The 22,949-nt window shown below is 44.7% G+C and overlaps 1 protein-coding gene across 2 annotated transcripts in view; it reads right to left on the bottom strand.

The window, feature by feature from the left end:
• Positions 1-11,871: 11,871 nt before the first annotated feature.
• Positions 11,872-22,949, bottom strand: part of LOC104167526 (gamma-aminobutyric acid receptor subunit beta-4) — a 25,688-nt gene continuing 14,610 nt past the window's right edge. The window contains exons 3-6 of one of the 2 annotated variants that reach the window (XM_009707815.1): positions 17,752-17,889; positions 15,969-16,121; positions 12,969-13,225; positions 11,872-12,476 (exon numbers count right to left, since the gene is read on the bottom strand). In XM_009707815.1, coding sequence (XP_009706117.1) covers positions 12,099-12,476; positions 12,969-13,225; positions 15,969-16,121; positions 17,752-17,889 — 926 coding nt within the window. In that variant the 3' untranslated portion in view covers positions 11,872-12,098. The remainder of the gene's footprint in view (positions 12,477-12,968; positions 13,226-15,968; positions 16,122-17,751; positions 17,890-22,949) is intronic. The other variant, XM_009707816.1, reaches the window with a different exon arrangement.

The following is a 22,949-nucleotide window of genomic DNA, read 5'->3' as shown; positions in this document are numbered from 1 at the left end:
GAAGGAAGTCCAAGAGAAGAGGGCAGCAATGCTCCCAGGGCCTCCGCACCACTGTAGCTGTGCTAAGAAAGGGCAGCCTCTCAGCCCAGCAGGGCTTCAGGGCTTTTAAAGACAAGAACTGTCCTAAGGGCTGGTGAGGAGAGCTAAAAGTTGACTTCTCATACTTGAAAAAAGCAAGCTAATTGTTCTATATTATATATAGTCATCAGCAAAAAAAAAATCCAAAGGCAAAAAAGAAATCTTCCTCCCCATCACTTGCCACCAAATATATAGTCAGTTTGCTGTACGGATAGTGGCTTCTGTTGGTGTTGGACAGGGGAACAAGGACTGGATTTCACATGCCAAATGCAGTTCCTAGCATGAATTTTTCCTGCCTTTTCATCCTAGCACCCACGCTGACCCCACTGGCAGTAAGTCCCAGCTGAGAAGAGATACAGATACCCAAATGCCCAGATGGAGCATATCAGGCAGTGTAAATCATTCTATTTTCCTGCCTGAGCGTGCAGAAGACAGCATCTCTCTGCTTCAGGGATGCAAGGATGGTCCTCTCAGTGGCAAGCAGACTTCAAATAGCCCACCAGGGTCCCTGCACTACTCACTTTCCCTGTATTTGTAATGCTTGGATATATGTTTACAGCATAAATACACGGAAGTGTGGAGCAGACCAAGCTGTGAAGAATGCATCCTGGACACCCAGTACAGCTGTGGTGAGGGACATTGGGGCGGTAACAGCACTTTGCACCACAGGAAAGTGAGGATTCAAAGCCAGTTCCCTACTTTTACCTGCAGTCAGAGCTGGCCATGCATCCCATCTCCCTCCCTCTGTGTCCCCACAACCCCTTGTTGAATGGTGCTGACTCACTGCAGCACCCTGGCTGCTCACCACACTCGCCCACTCTGTGGGCTGTCCAGACAGCCTTACTGGCACATCCAAAAAACGTCTGGATGCCCTGAAAAGGCCAAGCCTTTTAAATTAAAAAAAAAAAATTGGGAGCTTAAGACTCAGCCTATTAACATGAAATACCTCAATGCCTTACTCTAACTGCATCAGTAATTTCTGAAAAAGGTTCTAATCCACTTTTGGTTAGCATAGCAAAGTCTAGAAGTGCTGGAGTATTTAATTTGCTTGTAGACATAGGACTCAAGAGCCTTTGCAAATGTAATCTCTGATCTTTGTTTCTCAAAGTTGGGGTAAATTACTCACCTTATGGTGGAAAAATAAGACCAGGGCTTTATTCTAATTTTCCCCTCTGCTCTAGGCAGTGTCATAGAGCTTGCGTGTATCCCAGCTCTTGGTTCAACCCAGCAGAACACTTGGACATGCAGAAAACTTTGCTTAAGTCTTAGCGTACGCATATTTCAAATGACGTCTCTACACTTATGCTTAAAGTTAAGTACAAGTTTGAGTCCTAGGGATGGTAAGGCTGATTTGCTTTTCATAGGCCAGCAATACAGATGTGGCCTGAAGACAGCACCTTGAAAATGGAAACATGTAGGAACATTCAAACCACCAGAGAAAAAGTTGACTGTTTCTCCTTTAAAGGCTGTATTTTATAAGTATTACTTTTTTTTCTGGGTAGGAAAAAAAGCAAACCCCCAAACCCAAGAAAGATTCCTAATGAATTAATAGCGTTCAAATACATTTATGTCCACGTACAGCATTTTTTAAAAAAAAAGAAATATTTTTTGTGTTTTAACACCTTTTTTCAAAAAAAAAAAAAAAAAGAGGACAAACTAATGTACACATTACATTATTTTGGCACTGGTATGGATCATTTTTAAAAACATTTGTTGTCAGTATTTATAATGGTTTGTACAAAATTGTAAACTATTTTCAAGTTGTTTGTTTTCACTTTTTTTTCATCATCACCTTTCAAAAACTGTCACTGCAGGAACAAAAATACCGCAAACAAACCCCCCCGAAATAAAATCAAGACAACTCTCCTTGACCATTTCCATCCTCCCCCCTGCCCACTGTCCCTAAAAGAAGTTGAAGGAGACAGTTTTTGAAAGCATCCGGCAGTAATTGGTGCGCACACCCTTCCTGGGAGCCCTCCTGCAGCACAGCATGGGCTCCGACGCCTCTCCGACTGACGCAGGATGGCTCAGAGAGCAGAAAGTGCCACCCACCAATCACAGCTTCCCACCTCTGGAGTAGACAAAGATGGCTCTTTAGGTAATTTTATTTTATTTCTTTGTAGTTTTTCCTTTTTTCTTTTTCCTATTTTTTTTTTTTTTACAAAAATTTCTACATCTAAATCACTTTGCTAGAAACATTTTTCTTTCCTTTTTTTTTACATTAGTTAAAGCAGAATCTGCTTTTGTGAAAAAAGACAAGGATCAAGGTCTTATTTCATGCAGAAAATGCAAATTAAAGATCATAAAAATGGGTGGTTTGTTCTGGGTTTTTTTGTTGTTTTCTGGTTTGTTTTTTTTTGTGTAACACTCTACAGGATGCAATGCAGCCACTCACAGTATGTTAAGATGGTTCACAGCAGTCCCTTTGATAGTATACATCAGCTTTGACATTGATCTCCCTGTCCTGTTGTCATTGTTCGTTAGTTGTTTGTCTGAATTTCAGGCCACATAAGATGTCCCCAGCTAGAGATGACGTTGCTGCTGCTTTGTCTGTGAGAGGAAGATGAATGGGTGCAGTTTGAGAGGACGATAGATTGGCATAAATGGCCTAGATTTTCCTGGGAAGGATGCCCCTGCATTAGAGTTCTAATTTCGTTGGCTTTCGTGCCTCTTGACATAACGTCCTTGTAGTGACAGCATCGTGAGAGGGCATTTGTCCTTCAGAAACCAGTTTCTCTTCTGAAAGGGGATGTGATTTCACACCAAGACACAATATTATGACATGCCAGGCAATGGAAAGAAAAAATAAGGCAGACCGGACAACACTCCTGCCACCAGGGTCATGTGTACTTGCCAACGGATGGAATATTTCTGCACAACTCCTAAGGCTTTCCTTTATTCTCAGTTTTTCCATTTTCTTCTCCAGCACCAAGCTGTTCATCTTTTCAGATGTTAGAAACCCTTCTCTGTAACAATTGATTCACTTTTCTAGAGGGTTGCTCAATAAGAATCTTCCCTTTTGGCCTGCCAAGCACATTGCCCCCAACCCAGTGAAGCTGTCTGCTCAGGCGTGCTTTTAAGCAGACATGCAGTCATCAGGTCTGAGCCAATGCTCAGACTTGAGCAAGGGATGGGGCTTTGCTGGACAGGGCACTGTGTGTGTTTAATCCTACTGTATTGCTCTGCTTTGCCCATCCCCTTCTTGGTTCAGTGCAATTGAAATGGGAGAGGGGAAGATTGGGGCAACCTCACCTCTCTTGCTAACCTCTTCCTTCATCATCACGTGGCCTTGGTAGAGGCTGAATCTCAGGATTTCTGCCCAGTCTGTGCCTGTGAGAGGCTCTGGGACAGGTGTCCCCTCTCTCTGCCTCCATATTCATAGAGCAACAAGGCTGGTGAGATCTCTAACAGCCTGGAAGTTGCACTAGCAAAAGATATATTCCTGTTCAAAACACCCTTGATGGGTCCCCAGATGTCCCTAAGGCAGGTAGCACAGTGGTTCCCAGAACTTCAGGTCCTGTGGACCACTGTCTCTGGAGAAACAAGGTTAAGCATTGCCAGCTATGCCAGCACCAGCTCTCTCACAAGGTGTACCTCCTCTTTGGCTTCCCACCTGACATGTCATGATATTGTGCAACAGCCACTGTTGCAGTGAGGAGTTAACTGCTCGCCTCCTGCACTCACCACTGAGACTCTCTGGTCTCGTTGGGAATGGCCATTGCCTCAGCAAGGCTTGGCGCTGCAGCAGCACAGGCTCCATGGCCCTGGGCACAGCCAGGGGATGGTGATGAGAAAGAAGAGACCAACCAAACATACCATCCCTTACAGGTAAAAATAAAGAGGACCTGCTCAAGGACTGAGTGGAGTTGAGCGAGTCCATCCCAAGTGTGGGGCAGAGCATCTGTCAGCAAAGAGGCAGTGCCGGTTCCTTTCTCTGCAAAGAAGAGTTGGGATCAGCCACAGAGAGAAATGCCTGTGGTAGCCTGAGACAGGGTGTTCCTGATGCTGAAAACCAGGCCATTGGGACCACAACTAAGGCAATCACGTTTTCCTTCCTTGCTGGCCTGGCTTCTCACAGTCTCTTGATCCCCAAGCCCTTCCCACCAGGCTCAGCAGCACCAAGGTTATTTGTGCAGCGTAAGCCACATGACAGGATACCCAGTGGTCAAAGACATGTCCAGAGGGATGGGAAAGTCAAGGAAAAGGTCTTTGACCCTCCTGCCTGGACACTCTGTCCACTAGGTGCCCAGCAATGTCCCTAAATAAGAGCTGGACCCAGTATCTTAGTATGGCAATTAACCCTGTGGCTGCCCCACATCATTCAGCTGGCATAGCACTGAGAGCTGGGAGGCATTAGCCTTTACAGAAGGCAAACCAATACTGATCTACTGTTTAAAACAGATACCGGAGGAGAAATTATCACCCTCTTAAAAAAAAATAAAATTGTTACTTACCAGTACGCTATCTCACCCTTTCTGGGGGAAAATTCTGCCAGTATAAATGCCAAGCTCACCCTGCACAAATGACAAAATGTGCAACCCTGTATCATAAATGTGTCTACCACCTCTCATCACCCCACTTTGTCATACAGATATTCAATACTTACTCTGTAAGTGCTTTCTGCCTGTGGCACTGGTAATTTCTGGCTATCTCAGACGGGAGCAGGCAGCCTACCACATGGAGCTGAGAACAGGAGGCTCGGGATGTTTTGGGCCCATTGTCTCTGGGGGGGGGTGGGGGGGATGATGACAGCATAAGCTTTTTGGAGCAGGGGACTGCATCTTTTTCCAGGATTTTCTAGTCTAGAGCACAATGAGGTACAGGAGCTCATGCTCACACAACTCCTCCTTGTTTTGTCTCCATAAAACACCGGCCCTCGCTTAGCCACCTAGTCCTGCTCATCAGCAGAAACAGCTGAGTCACAGCTGTGTGGCTGCACCATATTGATGCACTGTAGCTGGAGTTGCACCTTCAGTGGAGAGAAGCTTTACTGCTGAAGAATGGCCTTGCCTAAGATGTTTGAGACTTCCCTGTGGTCTGCCTTCCACATAAAGTTTTTTTTTTCTTTTAGCCTGGCCGCAGTAACAGTAACAATATAACATTCATTGGTCCAGCTGTAGAAAGAAGCCATGCTTCTGCCCCATGGAGGCAAGACTGTGCTCTGCTTTTCCAAAGCACTAAACATACAGGCATATTTCTCATATTGCTTTTTATCCTTGACACTCCTCCCAGGCCAAAGATGGATTGTAACACAGAGGGTTACCTGTATGTGTCTGCTACCCACTGCCATCATCTTCCTTGGCATTCCCCATCACTCATGACTGCTAACTGGAAGCTGCATGGAAGCCAGGTATCCCTCAGTCCAAATTCAATCAGTGCCCTACACTTGAGCCCACTCATTTGTAGTTCCGAACTTCTGTGCTTCTGCTGAAGAATTTGTCTCTGCAAGGCCAATGGCCACTAAAACAGATAACTAAGCATAACACAAGGTCCCTGCTTTGCAGTCTCTTGCAAAGCTGTCTTTCACAAACAGCCAGGAACCCACAGGCATGGTTCTATTGAACTGCAAATGGTCTTAAATCTTTTCACATGGAGGGCTTTCTTTGTAACTATTCTGAGCAGCTGGGCATTTCCTAGCTCTTGTCACCCTAGACTAAGCCACAGGGCAGAAAGCAGCAGCAAGAAAAGCTTCTCAAAGAAAGTTCAGGCTCATACTGCCTTTACTCCATTTGCTTCACTTCATTTATGCAAGTAATACCTGATATCATCTTCACCTCCTTCACAGTATCCCAAGATACAGTGCACAAGAGATTAGAGTCTAATACACAGCCTCCTCCTGTTGGCCCCAGGGAGGGTGAGAATAAACTGAAAAGTTACTTACATATCACTTCCACCTCTACTGTCCACCTCTTCTTTACTGCTCTTGGAGGTGGATGAGGGAGCCAGCCCTAAGGTCACCATCCCAGCGGGCTGCACCTCCGTACAGGTACAGGTGTGCCCTCCAACCCCTGTGGGAAAAGTCTGGGGAAATGCATTATAGTAGCAGCCTGGAGGACAGTACTTCTTTATTACTCTTGTCACCTTTCAGCTGTTCTTCACTTCTAAATGTACAGAACCATTTTTATTTGGTTTACATCAAGACATTAGAAATCAAACATCTTTTGTTTTTTTCAAAAAAAAAGAACAAAACCAAACAAAACCAAAACCCAACTCCCAACACTATATACATCATCTCCTCCCCAGTCTCTGCTCCCTTCCTTCCCTTCCTCCCTCCCAGCATCTGCATTACATCCTGCTTCCAACACATAGGTTTCACACTTCTCACCCGACCCATGCCCCCAACCCAATTTCCATGTCTACTGTAAAGACATCCCACCCTGCTTGGTAAGCCCAGTCTCAGCTCCAAGAAAGCATTTGGTAACCCGCATAGCATTTCTTGCCCAGTTGGCTCTGATCTCTGACACCAAGGTGGAGCTCAGCCATTGCCCCAGCTTGGCACGGCAGTTGCCTCCCTGTGCATCCCAGCCCAGTTCCTGTAACATTGTCCACATGCAAGTGATTGTCCCTGCCTGAAGAGGCTGAGCTCATACTGATGGCAGTGCACCGTAAGTCTCGCTCTGAGTTCCTGACCTCATCATCTCCCAGAGACTGCAGTCTTTGCCCACTGGGGACCTCTGCCATGGCTGGGTTTCCTTGAGTGCTGCCTGCAGCTGCACCCAGCCTGACTCAGTGGAGGTCCCTAGTTTTTAGTGCTCTTGTCCCTTCAGACCTATTATATTGCACATATGTTTTCACTACCTCTTTCCTATTTGCTCTGCTTCTGAAGTTACAGCTCTCTCCCACCAAAAACCTCTTCTTCATCCCATCCTCTCCATTAGGACTTCAGTAACCACCTTCCCTAAAGCCACTGTCCTTTGGTCTGCAGCTCTAGAGGTTTCTCTTCTGCCTGATAACAGCTCAAAGATTTAAAACCCTTTCCTCCTCCCCATAAAAAAAGAAAACAAACCCAATTCCCTCCCCCAACCCTTATCTCCTCCTGCCAGAGCCTCTGGAGCAGATCTGGTCAAACAGCCTGGTCGGATCAGTTCCCCGCATGGCTCTGGTTCTGGGAAGTGGATGTGCTGTCCATTGGACAGAGGAAGTGCCAAGCCTTGGCAGGTTCCCTACTTATTTGCAAAATATAAGCTGCTGGCATGGTGTCAGATGTGCATGCAAGAAAGCTGGATGCCAGTTAAGCCCTACAGTCCTGTTTGTTTCATGCACTGTGAACTTATCCTATATACACTACAGGGTGGTTTATGCTTGAAGACATGAATATAAAGGTATACATTTTCCTTCTACCTTAGTAACGAAAGCTTTACTTTCACCCATGGAATAGCAGGGGTTTGCTAGCAGGGCTCTTATTTTCCTCTTTTACTCTTTCTCTCACTCTCTTTTCAGTTCTTAATACACACGGTGAAGGGGGATAGGAGGGGGACAGGTAGGATTACAGTCCCAAGGTCCTAGTTCCTAAAGGTCCCTGAGTGACAGCATTATACAGTATCAGAAAATGAAGCAACAGAGTTGCGTTGGCCATGTATATACTGAGAGAGATTTCATTTCTATTGCTCCTCTTCCTTCTCCTCCTCCACATGCCTGCCTTAGGCTGTTATGCATGGGAAAGGTGCAAAACGTTCTCCCTGAGCCCAGCTTCCTCAGGAAGCCTGGAGCATCGCTCATGTTACAGTCTCTGCCGAAAAATACAACACAGCAAGCAGCAATCCTGCCCCAAGCTGCAAACAAACCAAGCTCCGATCAGAATTGCCTCCTGCACCACTGCAGCGAAAGTCAGAAGAAGCTGCGCTTTGGAACAACACTCACTTTCTTTCCTCCTTGTTTCCCCACTGCTCTTCCTTCATGAAGAAAAGGTGGATAGCAGCGGGCACACAAGCTGCAGTGTGGAAAGCCCCTGCACCTTTCCAATAACATGAGCTTTGTACCCACTGCATGAGTGATTCATGCCTTTCCTCACGCTTGTGATGGCTTGAAAACTCTGAGCCTTGACTATGATCAAAATGCCTTTTTTTTTCTCCACTATCTCCTTTCTGGATCACTGGACTTCTAAAGTGAGACATGGGTTTGTTGTCATTCTTATCGGTGGACACAGACAGCTATGGGGTGGAGGGAATGGAGGTGCCACCTCAGTTCTGGAGGAGGGTATTTCTAAAGGTCTTCAGCATTCTTCCTTCACCCCTGTATGGGAACACATTTTCTGTTACTCATCTGACTCACAGGACACTCAGTTGTTCTCCAGCATTCTGCCCTGCCACCAGAAATTATAAGGCAGTTCCTGAATTGTGAAAAGTCCTGACTGCACACTCTTTGGGAAAGATTATTGTGTCGGACCAAATAGTCCAGATGTCTGGATATACTAAGACTGACTGTATGAAGTAAAATGACCTGGTAATACCAGGTCAGCAACATTCAAAGACAGAAACTAGGATGACTCATGATAAGAAAGAGAACCCAGCCAACAGAGTATGGAGGCAATAGCAATGGAGTCTGGCTCCCAGTCCCAGCAGGTGAAGAAATCAGCTCAGCAGTGCCTTTTCCCTGGAGAGCTTTTGGATTGTCGCTATGAAATTCTAAGCTCAATCTCTGATTGAAGCCTCAAATATTAAACATAGCCCAGCTGTGCCTGATCTCCAGCTGCCGGAGGCCCTGGGCTGTACCTGCAGGTTGCTTGATGGGGTCGGTCAGGATGCCACTCGGTGTGGGGCTCAGTGCCTGAGCAGCAAAGAGCATAGGCGGGTTTTGCATCATCTGTGTGCTGGTCTTTGGGACAAGCTGAGAGAGCTCTCAACTGCCTAACTACTACCACACATTTGTACAACCATCAAATTACTGGAGTTCCTGAGTCATCTCCCTCAGCTTCATAATTTCTTACCACATGGCCATTTTTTCTCCCTACAATCTTAACAGCTATCTTATAACTGCCTCTTTTTTTGCTTCTATCGTTCTGGCCACCCTTTACATTGCAATCACATATATAAAGGGTAAACATTTAGATATTTTATTTAATCATCAATCAGGTCTTTAGACTCCACTTAAAAACTGAACCTGCTGATAGGCAGCCTCCATCTGGGAACTGCAGTCATCTGACACGCATATATCCACCTACATTATATTGGTGATGTCATAAAGCACAACTTTATGACTTCCATTAAAACTTTTAAAAGCCTTTTCCAAACAGAATCCCACTGGAAAGCATAACTTGCTCCATTGGCCAAACTTTAACTTTCCGTGTATCAGGTAGACAAAACTACCTGATCGAGCCCTAGCCCTATCATCCAGCTCCGTTCACTCTTCAGACTCTTATTCCTATACAGAGCTATCTAGATGATAAAATGCAAGAATATTAGGAAAAACCATTTGCAACAGCATCGCTTTTGAATGTGAAAAACCAGCAAGAGACCATTCTGCAAGGCAGCTGGGAATCTAAGTCTGATTTAACAATTGTGCTAAAACCTTGGTGAGACCAGAGAGGCCTGGACCAATTTTATCCATGCATGAACATGAAAGAGGGAGATAGAGATTGGGGGCGATTGACAAGGGTGGATGCTCTACTTTTATGCTTAGGATTCTGTTGGTAGAAAAATGCATAAGACTTTACTGATATAAAAATAACAATAGTTATGACTCTGATGAGCCCTGATCCTGCTTCATCCAAGTGAAGGCAAAACTTTCCATGATTTCAGTGTCACTAGGTCAGGCCTATAGTGATTCACATTTTCATAGCACTGTACAGACATAAAATAGTGAATGAAAATCTGTGCATTAGATGCATCTGTCATCTGTAAAACAGGAGTTTCCCTGGTCTCAGAGGATCACTCTGCTCTCCCAAGCAATGGGAATCAAGGAAAAAGAAAGAGAATGCTAGCAGGAAAATATTGGGATGGTTGGATTCAAGGCAGTGTGGGTCTGGCATGTAAAAACCTCCATCAGGTAAGAACAAGGTTCTCATCATTACTCCAGGAATGGCAGAATGACCCTAGAGCTAAAGTTTTGCACTTGTGAATTTATTATTTTCATGGCTTTTATTAATATTATAAGGGACATTACCAATCATCAGTGATTGCCAAAGTGGCAATTCAGTGATTTTCCTGAAAGTCACTGGCTCCTTTGGAAAAAGTTGACCTTGCTGTCCAAGGCCAAGTTACCCTTCTGTGCCTTTATAATGAGCGCCTGTGGATGGAAGCTGCTACAGACTTAGGAGCTTCCACAAGCAGTGACAAGCGTAGTATTTTCATTGCAACCTTCACCTTGCCCAGTCTTTGAAGACTATTGTCTTCCAGCAGGATGATGCTCCATGGAACACTACTGCATCCTTAGTAGTTACATCTTCTGCAAGAAGAGACATAGGTTGCTCTTCTCTATACTCTGCATATATTAACAGACCTAAAGCAAGGCCTGATAGAAATAGTACAGATCAGAGGGTGCCAGCCTACCGTTTGCTTCTGAACTTCTTAAGAAAGGGGATAGTTATCATTTCTGGATTTTTTTTTTTGTCCTGAAGCACAACAAAGTTAAATGACATCCACCCCTTCCTGCACCTTGCCTTAGGCTATGGTCACTCAGTGGGCTGCAGTGTGAAGGCTCTTGTCTGGCACAAGGAACAGGTAGAGGGGGAAAAGGGTTGAGTTTTCAGAGTCCTGCAACTGCTTTTCTCCCCAAACTCAGTAAGAAAGATGCAGGGTGGGAATGATTAGGAACAACCGCTCCTTTGAGGACCGAATCAGCTTAGTCTACTGGAGATCAGATGCCAGCGGTGAACAGCAGCACTGTCCCATTGCTGATACCCAAAGCCCTCTCTTTCCTCAGCAAGTATATATTTGCACAATCTACCTCCCCAGCTCTGTCTCTCTGATACATGCTGGGACTCCAACCTTGCAAAGTTGCAATGAGCAAACAAAACCCTGCTATTGCCCTCAAAACATTGCCGGTTAAATGTCATCTGTGTTCTCTTTCTACAAAAGACATTACAAAACCCCCCTCCCCAGCTCCCCTCCCCAGAAAACATGCTTGCACACACCCATATCTACATACATACATACATACACACACACACGCACACAGACACGCAGATGCGCTGCACACACACATTCATACAGGAAAAACAGCTTGCAAACTCCTGAAGGTGGAAAAAGGCAACTTGCAAATATGCCTTTGTTTTTGATAAGCTCCCTCCTCCCCCCTCCCATTACCCCACATTGCCTCTTCCTTCCCAAATAATTGCCTTGTCCTCCCCCCTTCCCAGGTCTTCCAAAATAAATATTATTTTTATTTGTCAGTTTAAAAGATTCTTTTAGGCTTGTAAGCAAGAGAGAGGGAGAGAGAAAAAGAAGAGAAACCTCACAGCATGGGAATGGAACCCCAGCATCTCATGAATCAGTGAAAGACTAAACATGAAGGGGTTAAGAGCAGTGATAGAAGAAAGATATTAAAAAAAATACAATACTAAGAAGAAAAAGGTGAAATTCAGTAGTGAAATGAAAGTGAGGATAGCGCATTAGTGAGTACAGCCAAAGATCACCTATTGTCCCCACCAGTTTTTGACTCAATTTCTTTAAATCTCCCTCCCTCCTTTTTTTTTAAACTTTTCCTGTATTTTGTTTTTTTTTTTTTGGATTTTTTTCTTTTTTCTGTAATTTTTTTCTTTTTTTGTCTTTCTTTTTTTGATTTTTGGTGTTTTTTCTTTTCTAACAATGGTTTAAGCTTTTTTTTAGGAAACCAAAATCAAGACAAACACATCCCTCCCTGAAACCAAACCCCCTCCCATACAGCATTGTCTCCCTTACCCCCCACACTCCATGGTTCTACATGTGCTGAAAAGAGAAGAGTAAGCTTAGAATAAATCTAATGAATCAAAGGAATTAATGATAATGATAGTAAAGAGTAAAACCCAAACCCAAAAGACCACAACACTCCTGTGTTGTCATTGTCTGAGTGTCTGTCCCTATCTCTCTTGGAGGCTGCAGGCATCAATTTACATAGTACAACCAGTAAACAAGGTTGAAGAATCCAAAGGTGATTGGAAAAATGATTCGTGACCACTTGTCAATGGTGCTGACGTCTGTCAGGTCTGGGATTTTGAGCTTCAGCTTAGATGACCGCCGGCGGAGACGGCAGTTGGCACGGTTGCGGGCTGCGGCGTGGTGGGTCAGTGGGACGTGGCGGTCCAGGGTTGGGTGGTGACCAAATCCATCCCGAGAGGCCAGCTGCTTGCGGAACTGGATTCCTGAGCCTTCAAAGGACATGACAGAGTTTCGAGAGTCACCAACGCTGCTCATCATGTCTGTGGCCAGCAGCTCGTTGTTCATCTCCAGAGTGCTGAGGAGGATGTTACCGTAAGGGTCAACCTAGAACAGTGATAACAGAGAGAAATGTAGCTGGGATGTCCTGTGCACAACGCACCCAGGGGCACACCATCAGGGATGATTTTGAACTCTTTTCTGTGTAACAATACCACTGACTGGGTCATTTGTGAGCTCGGAACCTGGACTTCTGCATTTGAAAATGTTGTCCATTGATGCTTGAGGTGAAGGACTAGCCACATGTGCTTGCACCAAACTTTTCAGTGGGGTAGTGTGATTCTGCCAGCACAGTAGGACCAAAAGCCACAGGATTACTTTTGGGTACACCTGCCCCATGCAAGAGGATGGGCCTGATGAGACTAGCTTGAGCATGATGACAAAATGATCAAGGAGAAAAAAATTCCCAGTAATCACCAGACAGGGGAACTGGAGTACATCTCTCGTGAAGAGGAGAAAGGCTGCTCCACAGCTCACTCAGGATTGAATGAACAGTGGAGAGTCTGAATTCTCCTGCCGCAATGAAAGAAGGGGACAAACCTGCTCTCTCACCCTCTTCTCCTCATAACGGTGGCGCTCATTGTTGGCCTTGCTGATCCGTTCACTCTGTTTCTTTTGCTGCCGGGGGCCTCGCCCGAAGAATATGTAGTTGACAAAAGCATACTCCAGGAGTGCCAGGAATACGAAGACGAAGCAGCCCATGAGATAAACATCAATAGCTTTGACGTAAGGGATCTTGGGGAGAGTCTCCCTCAGATGGGTGTTGATGGTAGTCATTGTAAGTACCGTGGTGACCCCTGTAAGGAGAGGGTAGGTGCTCTGTTACCAAGGTGGGCTGTTTTCCTGAAATGCCACTCTCAACTTCCCCATCCCTCTTCCCAGCTGGACAACTTCAGGAGGGATAGGAGCCATGCAAAGGAAGAAAATTGTCATTATTCTAAGCCCAGCTGCCCAGCACAAATTGCTGCAGAAAATAAACCAGCCAACAACAGTGGGAGAAAATGTCAAAGCTGAGTATCATCAGGACGATTGGGATCAACATCCTCTGGACCTTGGTTCTTTAAGTCCTCCCTGATCCTCCTTTTTTCCCTCAGTGTTGTAGGGAACATTCAGTTTTGCTCTCTGCCTCTCAACCTTTTCTCCTCCCTTTTTTCCATTTCATGAACGTCAGGCTTTCCTGCCTTTTACTGAATGCCTCAGTATCCTTGACATGAATTTATAATCTGCTGTGTCTTTCCAATGCCATGAATAAGAGAAAGAGTGGAGAAAATCCCTCTTCATGGAGCTCTCTTTTTTGCCTGCCTCATAGGCTTCTGTCTACATCCTTGACCCCATCAGTTCCCACCTTTCTTTCACCAGCTCTACCACTCACTATTTCAGTCATCATCTGTACACACTGCTCCCATGGTTCTCATGCTGTCCTTCGTAGGCCTACTCGTATTTCCTGCATTAAATAAACATTTATTCGTCTCATTGCACACTTTTTCCCCCATCTACTCAGTCTCCAAGAGCCTGGTGCACCATGGTTACTCTCACAGCTTCAGTCCTCTTCTTCAGTTTCTTCTCAGCCTCTTCCCTTCTCTGGACTCTCAGAGTGGCCTCAGATCTGTTTCTCTGACACTCTTCTGCCAGCTTCAGAAAAGATGGCAACAAGCTTTCATGCCTCTTTTGAGGGCAGTGACTTTTCATCTTCAACCTAGTCTTTTTTTCTGGCTTCTCTAGCTCTGTTGTCCCGCTTTTCTTACTACCTTACTGATCTCCTTTGCTTCTACTGTCCCTCCTCATCCTCTCTCTGTTGACAGCTCTCTTAATCTCCATGACCTTAATTTGTTCTTCTGGTTTCAGCCCTACCTCTACAGTGATGGGTCTCAAATCTCTCTGTGTATCCTGGACCTCTGCTTGTCCTGTTTCCCCTTCGTTCTCATCATATTTTTAATGTCATTCCTGATAAAAGATTTAAAGAATTAATAGCCTTCAGTTCACAGAAGAGTAAACAGATGGCAGATACAATTATATATGTACAATATATTATATTGTGTATATTTAGACAGTAGTCTAAGTATCCAGAAATCTGGGGTAAAGAAATGGGAAATAGAATGTTCTCCACATCTCCATTAAAAACTGGACAAATTATAATGAAGACTTAGGACAGAGGCAAAGATTAGCTTTTGACTGTACAAGCAGGTAAATCTGGAGATAAAGTGCCCAGAGGAGGCTGTGGAGTCTCCTTCTTTGGTGCTTTTCAAGGACAAGTTAGATAGAGAGCTGTCAGGAAGGGTTTAGGGAGAGCTGTTCCATTCTGATATACAATGTTTTTCTTCTGTCTTCTCCTTTGAATCCCGATGTCAGCAGAAATTCAACAGCTGTGCATCTCATGTCCACCTTTCTTATTGTACTTTCACTGTGCCAGCAAAGTCTGCTATGGTCTCTTTTTCTTCTCTCACTGATTATACCCTTGTCAATGCAACTGAACTTTTTAATTTAGTACGTTCTTCTTGTTCCCTCCCTGTCTCCCTGCTCCAGTCTCTTCAAGCAAGCATAGCCAAATTATCTATTTTATACCTCTGTACAAACCATCCCTCCTCTGACTCTTCTCAAACTCTGTCTTCTAGAGCTAATTTAAGCCCCCAACCTTTTCCGTAAGACCCAGCCTCTACCTGTGCTCCATTGCCTCTCTGAGCATTTTCCTACTCACAGATGAAATTCTTCTCACTCCTTGGCTCTCCTGTCTCCTCTGAACTTTCTATCATGTTGCACAGTCCCATTCTTATATGCCAGCCATCCTCCCTTTCTCCTGTTCCTTCTTCAAAATCCTTATCTGCAATCCAGCCCCACTTCCCTTCTGTTGCTTAAAAGATCTCATTTTTTTTCCTCTTACAGGAAAACATTCCTATTTAGGGGAGCATGTGCTTAAGAAGAACTTGAACTTTAACTACTGTCCCACATTTCCCTTGGTTATGAAGGTCTTCAGCTACAAAAAGTGTCTGTATGGGGCCTAAACTATCATGAAAATGTGTAATGTCACTTCCCTTCTTTTTTTTTTTTATCTTTTACCCTTTCACTCATCATTCTGACTACTCTTTGACCACTCACCCTCAGCATTTATCATCCAACTAACCAAACCTGGCACAACTGTTGACCAAGAGGTGCCCAGATTTCTCTTCTTAAGAAAACAAGTACAAACCAGAGTGAAGGACTGGTGGGCTGACGGCATGCATATCAGAGTTTCACATGTCTGAGAAGCTGTGACCATTTATGCTTATGTGATAGAGTTTAAACTTGTACCCACAGAATTTATGGTAGAACTTTTAGTACAAACTCAAGTTTGGGAAGTACTGATACTTTTGAACAAAAAAAAATAGCTCTTCTGGCTGACAATTTGAAGTTTTTTTTCAGAAAAAATGTCCTTCATTTGACAGACCTATGTGGCTTGCTTAGTTGCTGCCTCAAAAAGAAAAAGGTATTTTCTTTCTTACAGCTGTCCCAGTTAATCTCCCTCAAAAAACCACCTTCCTCAACATATAATGAAAAAGTACATACCCAGTGCCACTCGTGCAGCAGAAGCATCATAATTGATCCAGAAGGAGACCCAGGACAGGATGGTGATGAGAATAGATGGCATGTAAGTCTGCAGGATGAAGTAACCAATGTTCCTCTTAATCCGGAAACTCAAGGATAAGCGCAGATATGAACCTGTCAGTGAGATGTTGAAAGATGTTGTTTGAGAGGAGGGCAAGGCTGTACTTATGGTAAGAGCTTAGGTTAGGAATTGAAATTTTATTTGGAAAATGTTCTCAAGAGGCAGGGATATTGAGAAATCTTTCTTTTTTTCTTCATTTTATTTTGCAGACTCATCAGTTTTTGGAAGGGGGCTCTTCAGAGTCTGCTCAGTTGGCACAGAATATTAAGAAGAAAGGAAACCCTATATAAGTTATGTTATTATATCAGACACCATGGGAGAATGTCTGTTCAGTGCTAAAATTGCTATTACGGTAAGTGCCGATTTGACACAGGCTTACACAGGAGACTTTAACCCTATATATGGATACAGTGAGATGATTTTCCAATGTTTCATGTGCTAGCTTTTCCTCCAAACAGCAATGAAGATCTGAATCATATTTTTCCCATGCTGTTCTAAAAATGGGTTATGGTCAGACTAGGCAAATTCATATGCAAATAGAGTATTGTTAGTTAATCTGTAGGTCTTTTTTTTTTTCCCCCAAGTTTTGCAACTTCCTCCTAATCTTTTAGCAAACCTAATGGGGATAGTGATGACAGTAAGTACTTCTATAGTCCTTCCACTGGAGCAGGATCATTTTGATAGGGACAAAGCAGGGCCTCTCTCATTGCTGTGAAACAAAGTCCAAATTATCCCTCCTTCCCACCTCTATCCCTTAGGCACACAGCAGCCTGAAACATGGGTGTAATCGTGGGTTGGCAGCTAAAGTACAAAAGAACAACAGCCTTTAATCAAGGAGGTTAGACTGGGAAAGAGGTTATGTTCTCTCATCATTATGTGCCATTTGTGTGGCTTGAACACAGTATTTCACCAGTCTTTTTTGGAAGGTCTTAGCTATTTAGGCTGCTAACTTCTTTTAGAGGAATACTGCTTCTTCTTGTGCACCTCTAGATTACCATTGCAATGGGACCCTGCTCCCAGCATGCCCTTGAGGCACTATTGTAACATTACCATCTGCCACCACCGCTGATAGACTCAAGCTGTGATTTCATGACATTTCAAAAATTGTCCTATTTAACAGGTGTGTGGCATACTCTTTTGGCAGTGAACTCCATGCCAGACCTAAGTGAAGACAGCAACCAAAAGCTAAACCGCTCCAACTTTCCACCTGGCAGTATCTGAATCATCCAAGGTATTCTCTCCAGATCTTTTTATTGGTGTGTACAGATGGGTTTGCATCATTTCATAAACCACTTGCTTTTCAACTGATACATTCTTCTACTTACCGTTGCACCTATATTAGCTTCAAGAGCCAGTTGCAAACCACATAAAAATAAGGTAAAGGCCGAGAACTTTCTAAAGAGGTTCTGTTTTGAGCTCAGTTGGTGTTTTGACTAAGAAATGAAAACAACTGCAGCAAAAAAAAAATGATTCCATAAGTCTCTGAAGAGAAGCAGCCAAAAAAAAAAAAAAAAGCAAACTTGGTGGGCACAGAAGATGCCTCTTTTCCGAAGGAACAGGACCCTAAGTTGAAGACTAGATCCTAAGTTAGTGCCTCAGCATCTGAATCAGAGGAACAACCACATTGACATTGATCAGCAGAAGGTTTGCACATTCCATCGCATCCCTTCAGCAGACACTCACCGGTGGTGAAGACCACTTCCCTGCTCACCAGCCTCTGCTCGATAATGGTGAACTGGGGCAGTTCTAGCACCTCCATCCCTGTGACAGCAGAATCATTTCCTTGCCAGAAGAAGACAATGTCATCAACCGTGTAACCATCTGCAGAGATGAAGAAGTACAGAGCAGGAGCTAAGCTGACAAGTTGGAGCAGATGACAACCCCATTTTCACTAAGGTGATTTGGAAGGGGATGCAAAGGAAAGCCCACACCATCAGATAGCAAGCATAGCCCCTCCCTGCTGACATACTTTTCTTCTTCAGCTGAGCTTGGCAGTACAGTTCCCAGGAGAAGAGGAACAAATTGGTCAGAACTCCCACTTCTGGATAGAATTCAGGAGAAAAAGGTGAGAAGTGGCCCAACAAACCTTGACTTGCACTACATAATCTCCATGGCTGACATGACAGGGACTTGTGTTTCAGAAGACTCTGTCAAATGCACCAAACACACCATCTTGCTTTTTAAAAACTGCCTCCTTTCACCAGAAGGGGGAGACCACATAATACTTTCTGATAAGGACTAGGTAAACTGAGCATCTGAGTATTAAAAATTCCCAGAAAAACATTTACAATAGCAATGAAAAAGAAATTTGAACATCAGAGCATCTCCCTCTTCTAAGTACTTTCAGTCAAAATTTGGACCCAAGAAGTGGACAGAGTCTCTCAGATCAGGAGCAGCTTTTACCAAGTGCTGGCCTAAAAGAGCAGTAATGGGAGAAGAGAGGAAGAGGGGTCAGGCTGGCAGCAAATACTTGTCCCTTACGTTTCAGGATAATGGATTTGTTAATTCAACCAAGGGTACAGCCTCTTACTTTAACTCCAAACTATACATGCCAGGCAGGGCTGCATGGGCTGGAAGTGCTGAGGCACCCAAAGCCAGTCCCAGGAGGAAGACTCCCCAGATCATAGAATCATGGAATCACAGAATGTCCTGAGTTGGAAGAGACCCAGAAGGATCATTGAGTTCAACTTCTATTTTTGTGCAGGACAACCCCAAAATTCACACCATATGTCTGAGAGTGTTGTCCAAATGCTTCTTGAATACTGCCAGGCTTGGCACCGTGACTTCTTCCCTGGGAAGCCTATTCCAGTGCTCAACCACCCTCTGGGTGAAGAACCTTTTCCTGATATCCAAACTAAACCTCCCTTGGCACATCTTCATGTCATTCCCTCAAGTCCTATGATTGGTTGCTAGAGAGAAGAGATCAGTGCCTGCCCCTCCACTCTCCCTTGTGAGGAAGCTGTACAGCGCAATGAGGTCTCCCTTTAGTCTCTTCTTCTCCAGGCTGAACAAACCAAGTGACTTCAGCCACTCCTTACACAACTTCCCCTCTAAACCTTCCAACAACTACATGGCCCTCCTTTGGACACTGTCTAGTAGCTTTATATCCTTTTAATATTGTGGTACCCAAAACTGCACACAGTACTTGAGGTGGGGCTGCACCAATGCAGAGTAGAGTGGGACAATCACCTCCCTCAGTTGAGTAGCAATACAGTGCTTGATGCACCCCAGGATACGGCCAGCCCTCTTGGCTGCCAGGGCACACTGTTGACTCATGTTCAACTTGCCATCAACCAGAACCCCCAGATCCCTCTCTGTGGGGCTGCTCTCCAGCCTCTTTTTCCCCGGTCCGTATGCGCACCCAGAGTTTCTCCATCCCAGGTGCAGAATCCAGCACTTGCCCTTGTTCAACTTCATACAGTTGGTGACTGCCTAGCTCTCTCTGCAGGGCCTCTCTGTCTTCAAGGGTGTCGACAGCTCCTCCCAATTTTGTGTCATTGGCAAACTTACTTAAGTATTCCTTTGAGTCCTGCATCCAAGTCATTTACGAAGACATTAAAGAGCACTGGCCCTAAGATGGATCCCTGTGGAAACCTGTTGATGACTGGTTACCGGCCCAGTGTAATCCCATTTACTATAACCCTTTGAGCCTGACCCTTCAGACAATCGCTCGTCCATTGCATTATGTGTTTATCCAGCTGTATACTGGACATTTTGTCCAGGAGGATACCGTGAGAGACAGTATTGAAAGCTTTAATGAAACCTAGAAAGATTACACTGACTGGTTTCCCTTGGACAACTAGGTGGGTAACCTTGTCATAGAAAGAAATTAAGTTGGTTAAACAAGACTTTCCCCTCGTGAACCTGTGATGGCTGGGACCAATGACTGCATTGTCTTTTAGGTGTTATTCAATAATTCCCAGAATAATCTTCTCCATAATTGTGCCAGGCACAGAAGTAAGACTAACATGCCTGTAGTTACCAGGGCTGTCCCTGTTGCCCTTCTTGAAAACTGGGATGTTTGCCAGCTTCCAGTCAACCAAGACCTTTCGAGATTCCCAAAAGCATTGAAAAATCATGGAGGGAGGTCTTGCTATGACATCAGCCAGCTCCTTAACTACCCTCGGATGAATTCCATCGGACCCAATAGACTTATAGGGATCTAGCTGGAGCAGCAAATTGCACACAAATTTAGGATACGTTGGAAGTTTATCATTCTCACAGTCATGGTTCTCCAGCTTAGGGCTCTGGGAGTCCTAGAGCCCATCATCGGTGTTGAAGACCGAGGCAAAGAAAGCATTAAACGTCTCTGCTTTGTCTATGTTCCTGTTTGTGAGGTGACCATTCTCATTGATTAACAGGTCAATGTTATTTCTGCCCTGTCTTGTACTATTAACGTATTTTTAAAAGCCCTTTGTTTTGTCCCCCACAGTACTAGCCACCTTCAACTCTAATGAGCTTTGGCCGCATAAATTTCCTCCCTACAGTGGCGAACAGCATCTTTGTAGTCCTCCCATGTGACCTGGCCTTGCTTCCAGTGGCCATATACTTTCTTTCTCAGCCTTGGCTCTAGAAGAAGATCCCTGCTCAGCCAAGCTGGCCTTTTACCTCACCTGCTTGAATGCTCTGGACTCACAGGGAATGAGGCCCAGTGGACGAAATAATGCAGCTCCCCTCCCATCAGTGTGATGTTCACAGCCCTGTCCATTGCCCTTGTGGGCAAGGATTCATCTCCACTTGAAAATTAACGCTGCTTTTGTCAAACTGGTGAAGCACTGTGGCTGTTGCTGCAGAAGGGGTGGCCTCTTATTCCAAGCAAAGTGCAGAGCTGCATGGGAGCACCTCTGTGTGCAAATAAGCAGTAAGATATGTACAGGCTTTGGTACAGCATGGTGCAAGGCTTCCTTTAGAGCATGAACTTCACCTATGTCCACACACAGCTTTTATTTACAACCTGCATTGCAGCATGACAGCCTGCCTTATCCACAAGCCCTCACAGCAGAGAGGCAGTTGGCTAGCAATACCCAGCAAGGCTAAGATCCACTAGGGCAAGCTGCCACCAAAACCAGCACCAGTGTATTAGTGGGATTAGGGGAATGAAGAGCTGTTGAATGTACCATGGAGGAGAAATTCTTCTACCTAACCTTAGGGGGACAAGGATTACCCCAGATCAGAGCTGAACCTTTGAGGACGGTGTCATCCTGCAGCTCCTGAGTGGACAAAGAGCTGAGCAATCTGGACTGATCTCATTGCTGACCCTGCTTTGAGCTGTGGGCTGGACTAGAGACACCCTGAGGTGTCTTCCCAAACTGAATTATTTGATGACTGTGTAGTCTCCAAGCCCACATCCTGCGCTTTCAGTCATTACTGCGCTTATTCATGGGTGCTAAAAAATAATAATCTTTCAAATGCCATGGTAGATCTGCTTCCGATGAAAATCAGTTAAGCCAGGGTTCCACCTCCTCCCCCCATGGCATGCTCCTGCTCCCATGGCAGTAAGTGGTAAAGCACCCACATCCACAAGACCACAGAGATTCAGGACCCTTCATCTCGTCTGCTACAGACACTGGGGTGTCACAAGGTGTTGCACCACCTCGAATACCCCAGATTTGTGCACAGGAACTGATACTTGTAGCTGGCTGCAGCATCTCTCCCAGAACACTGAGACCAAGCGTAGAAAGCAGAAAGAAACAGTCCCCCACTCCTCCCGGTGGTTGAGTCCAGTGGCTCAAACACCGTCACAGCTAAAAACACTGTGTGCAATTTTACATTGAATTTATCTGGCTCAGACTTTCAGACTCTGGTGGTTGTTCTGAATTTTTCTAGGAGGTTACCAAGCCCTTTCCACCCAGTGCTCCCCCTCTGCAGAGGTGCACCCAGCCTGTAAATAAGTCACCTCTCCACCTCCTTTGCAGTAAACACACCAGACTGAGCTATTGAGGTTTCTCACTGCAAAACATCTGCCCCAGCCCTTGAACCACTTTTTAGGATCTTTTCTCAACCTCTTCTGATTTCTCAACTTCCTTTCTAAATTTTGGAAACCAAATATAGACAGATCTTCTTTCCCCATCTCACCAGCAACGTATTCGGAGGCCAATCAATTCCCTGCTCTGACTCATGGCTCCCCTGGTTTATATAACCAAGGCTCACTCCAGCCCTTTTTGTCAGAGCCATGCTACAAAACCTCCAGCAGTGGTGCTGGAGGCTGCCATCCCTTCATCATTTCCCCCAGTCAGCACCCGTGTGGGTATGAGCCCCTCAGTCTGACAGCCTGGCCCGTGCTCCCGCACCGAGGCACAGACCTCCGCATTTAGCTCTATTCACATGAATTCTGGATGCATTCAAATTGGGAGGTATTCAAATGTGCAGCGAGCAAGCGACGCAGACTGCTATCTTCATCATCCACAAATTTAACAGCAGTGACTTCAAATTTACTTCCTGATCAGCAATGAAAATGTCAAATTACAGTAACTAATTTTAGGAGATCTCGCAGTTAACTAGCTCTATACCATTTATTCTATGCCCTGCTGGTATTGGGTATCAATTTTTGTACTTTTTTTTTTATTATGGCATTACGCAATATGAAATCAAACATGTTTTTCAGGAAGCCATTTTTTAAAGTGATTCTAAAGGGAAAGGTTCCATCTAAAAATAAACGCTTCACTTTGATTTCTAGCTTTAAAAAGAAAACCAAATTTCCATTTTACTTTTAAAAAGTAAAAGAACTTTCACAAAGACAAGTCATTTCAACCTGAAATATCATAAAGTATTGATATGACGTCTTAAAGCGTCAGATTAACAGCCTGATTGCTGCCTGCCTCATCAGGTTTTTGTTGAATCCTGGCACACAGCTAGGCAGGGGTGTATGCAACAATGGCTAT

The sequence above is a fragment of the Cariama cristata genome, unplaced genomic scaffold (assembly GCF_000690535.1).
Source record: "Cariama cristata isolate BGI_N322 unplaced genomic scaffold, ASM69053v1 scaffold3649, whole genome shotgun sequence".
Classification (NCBI taxonomy): Eukaryota; Metazoa; Chordata; class Aves; order Cariamiformes; family Cariamidae; genus Cariama; species Cariama cristata.
This window is presented reverse-complemented; position numbering and strand designations above follow the sequence as displayed.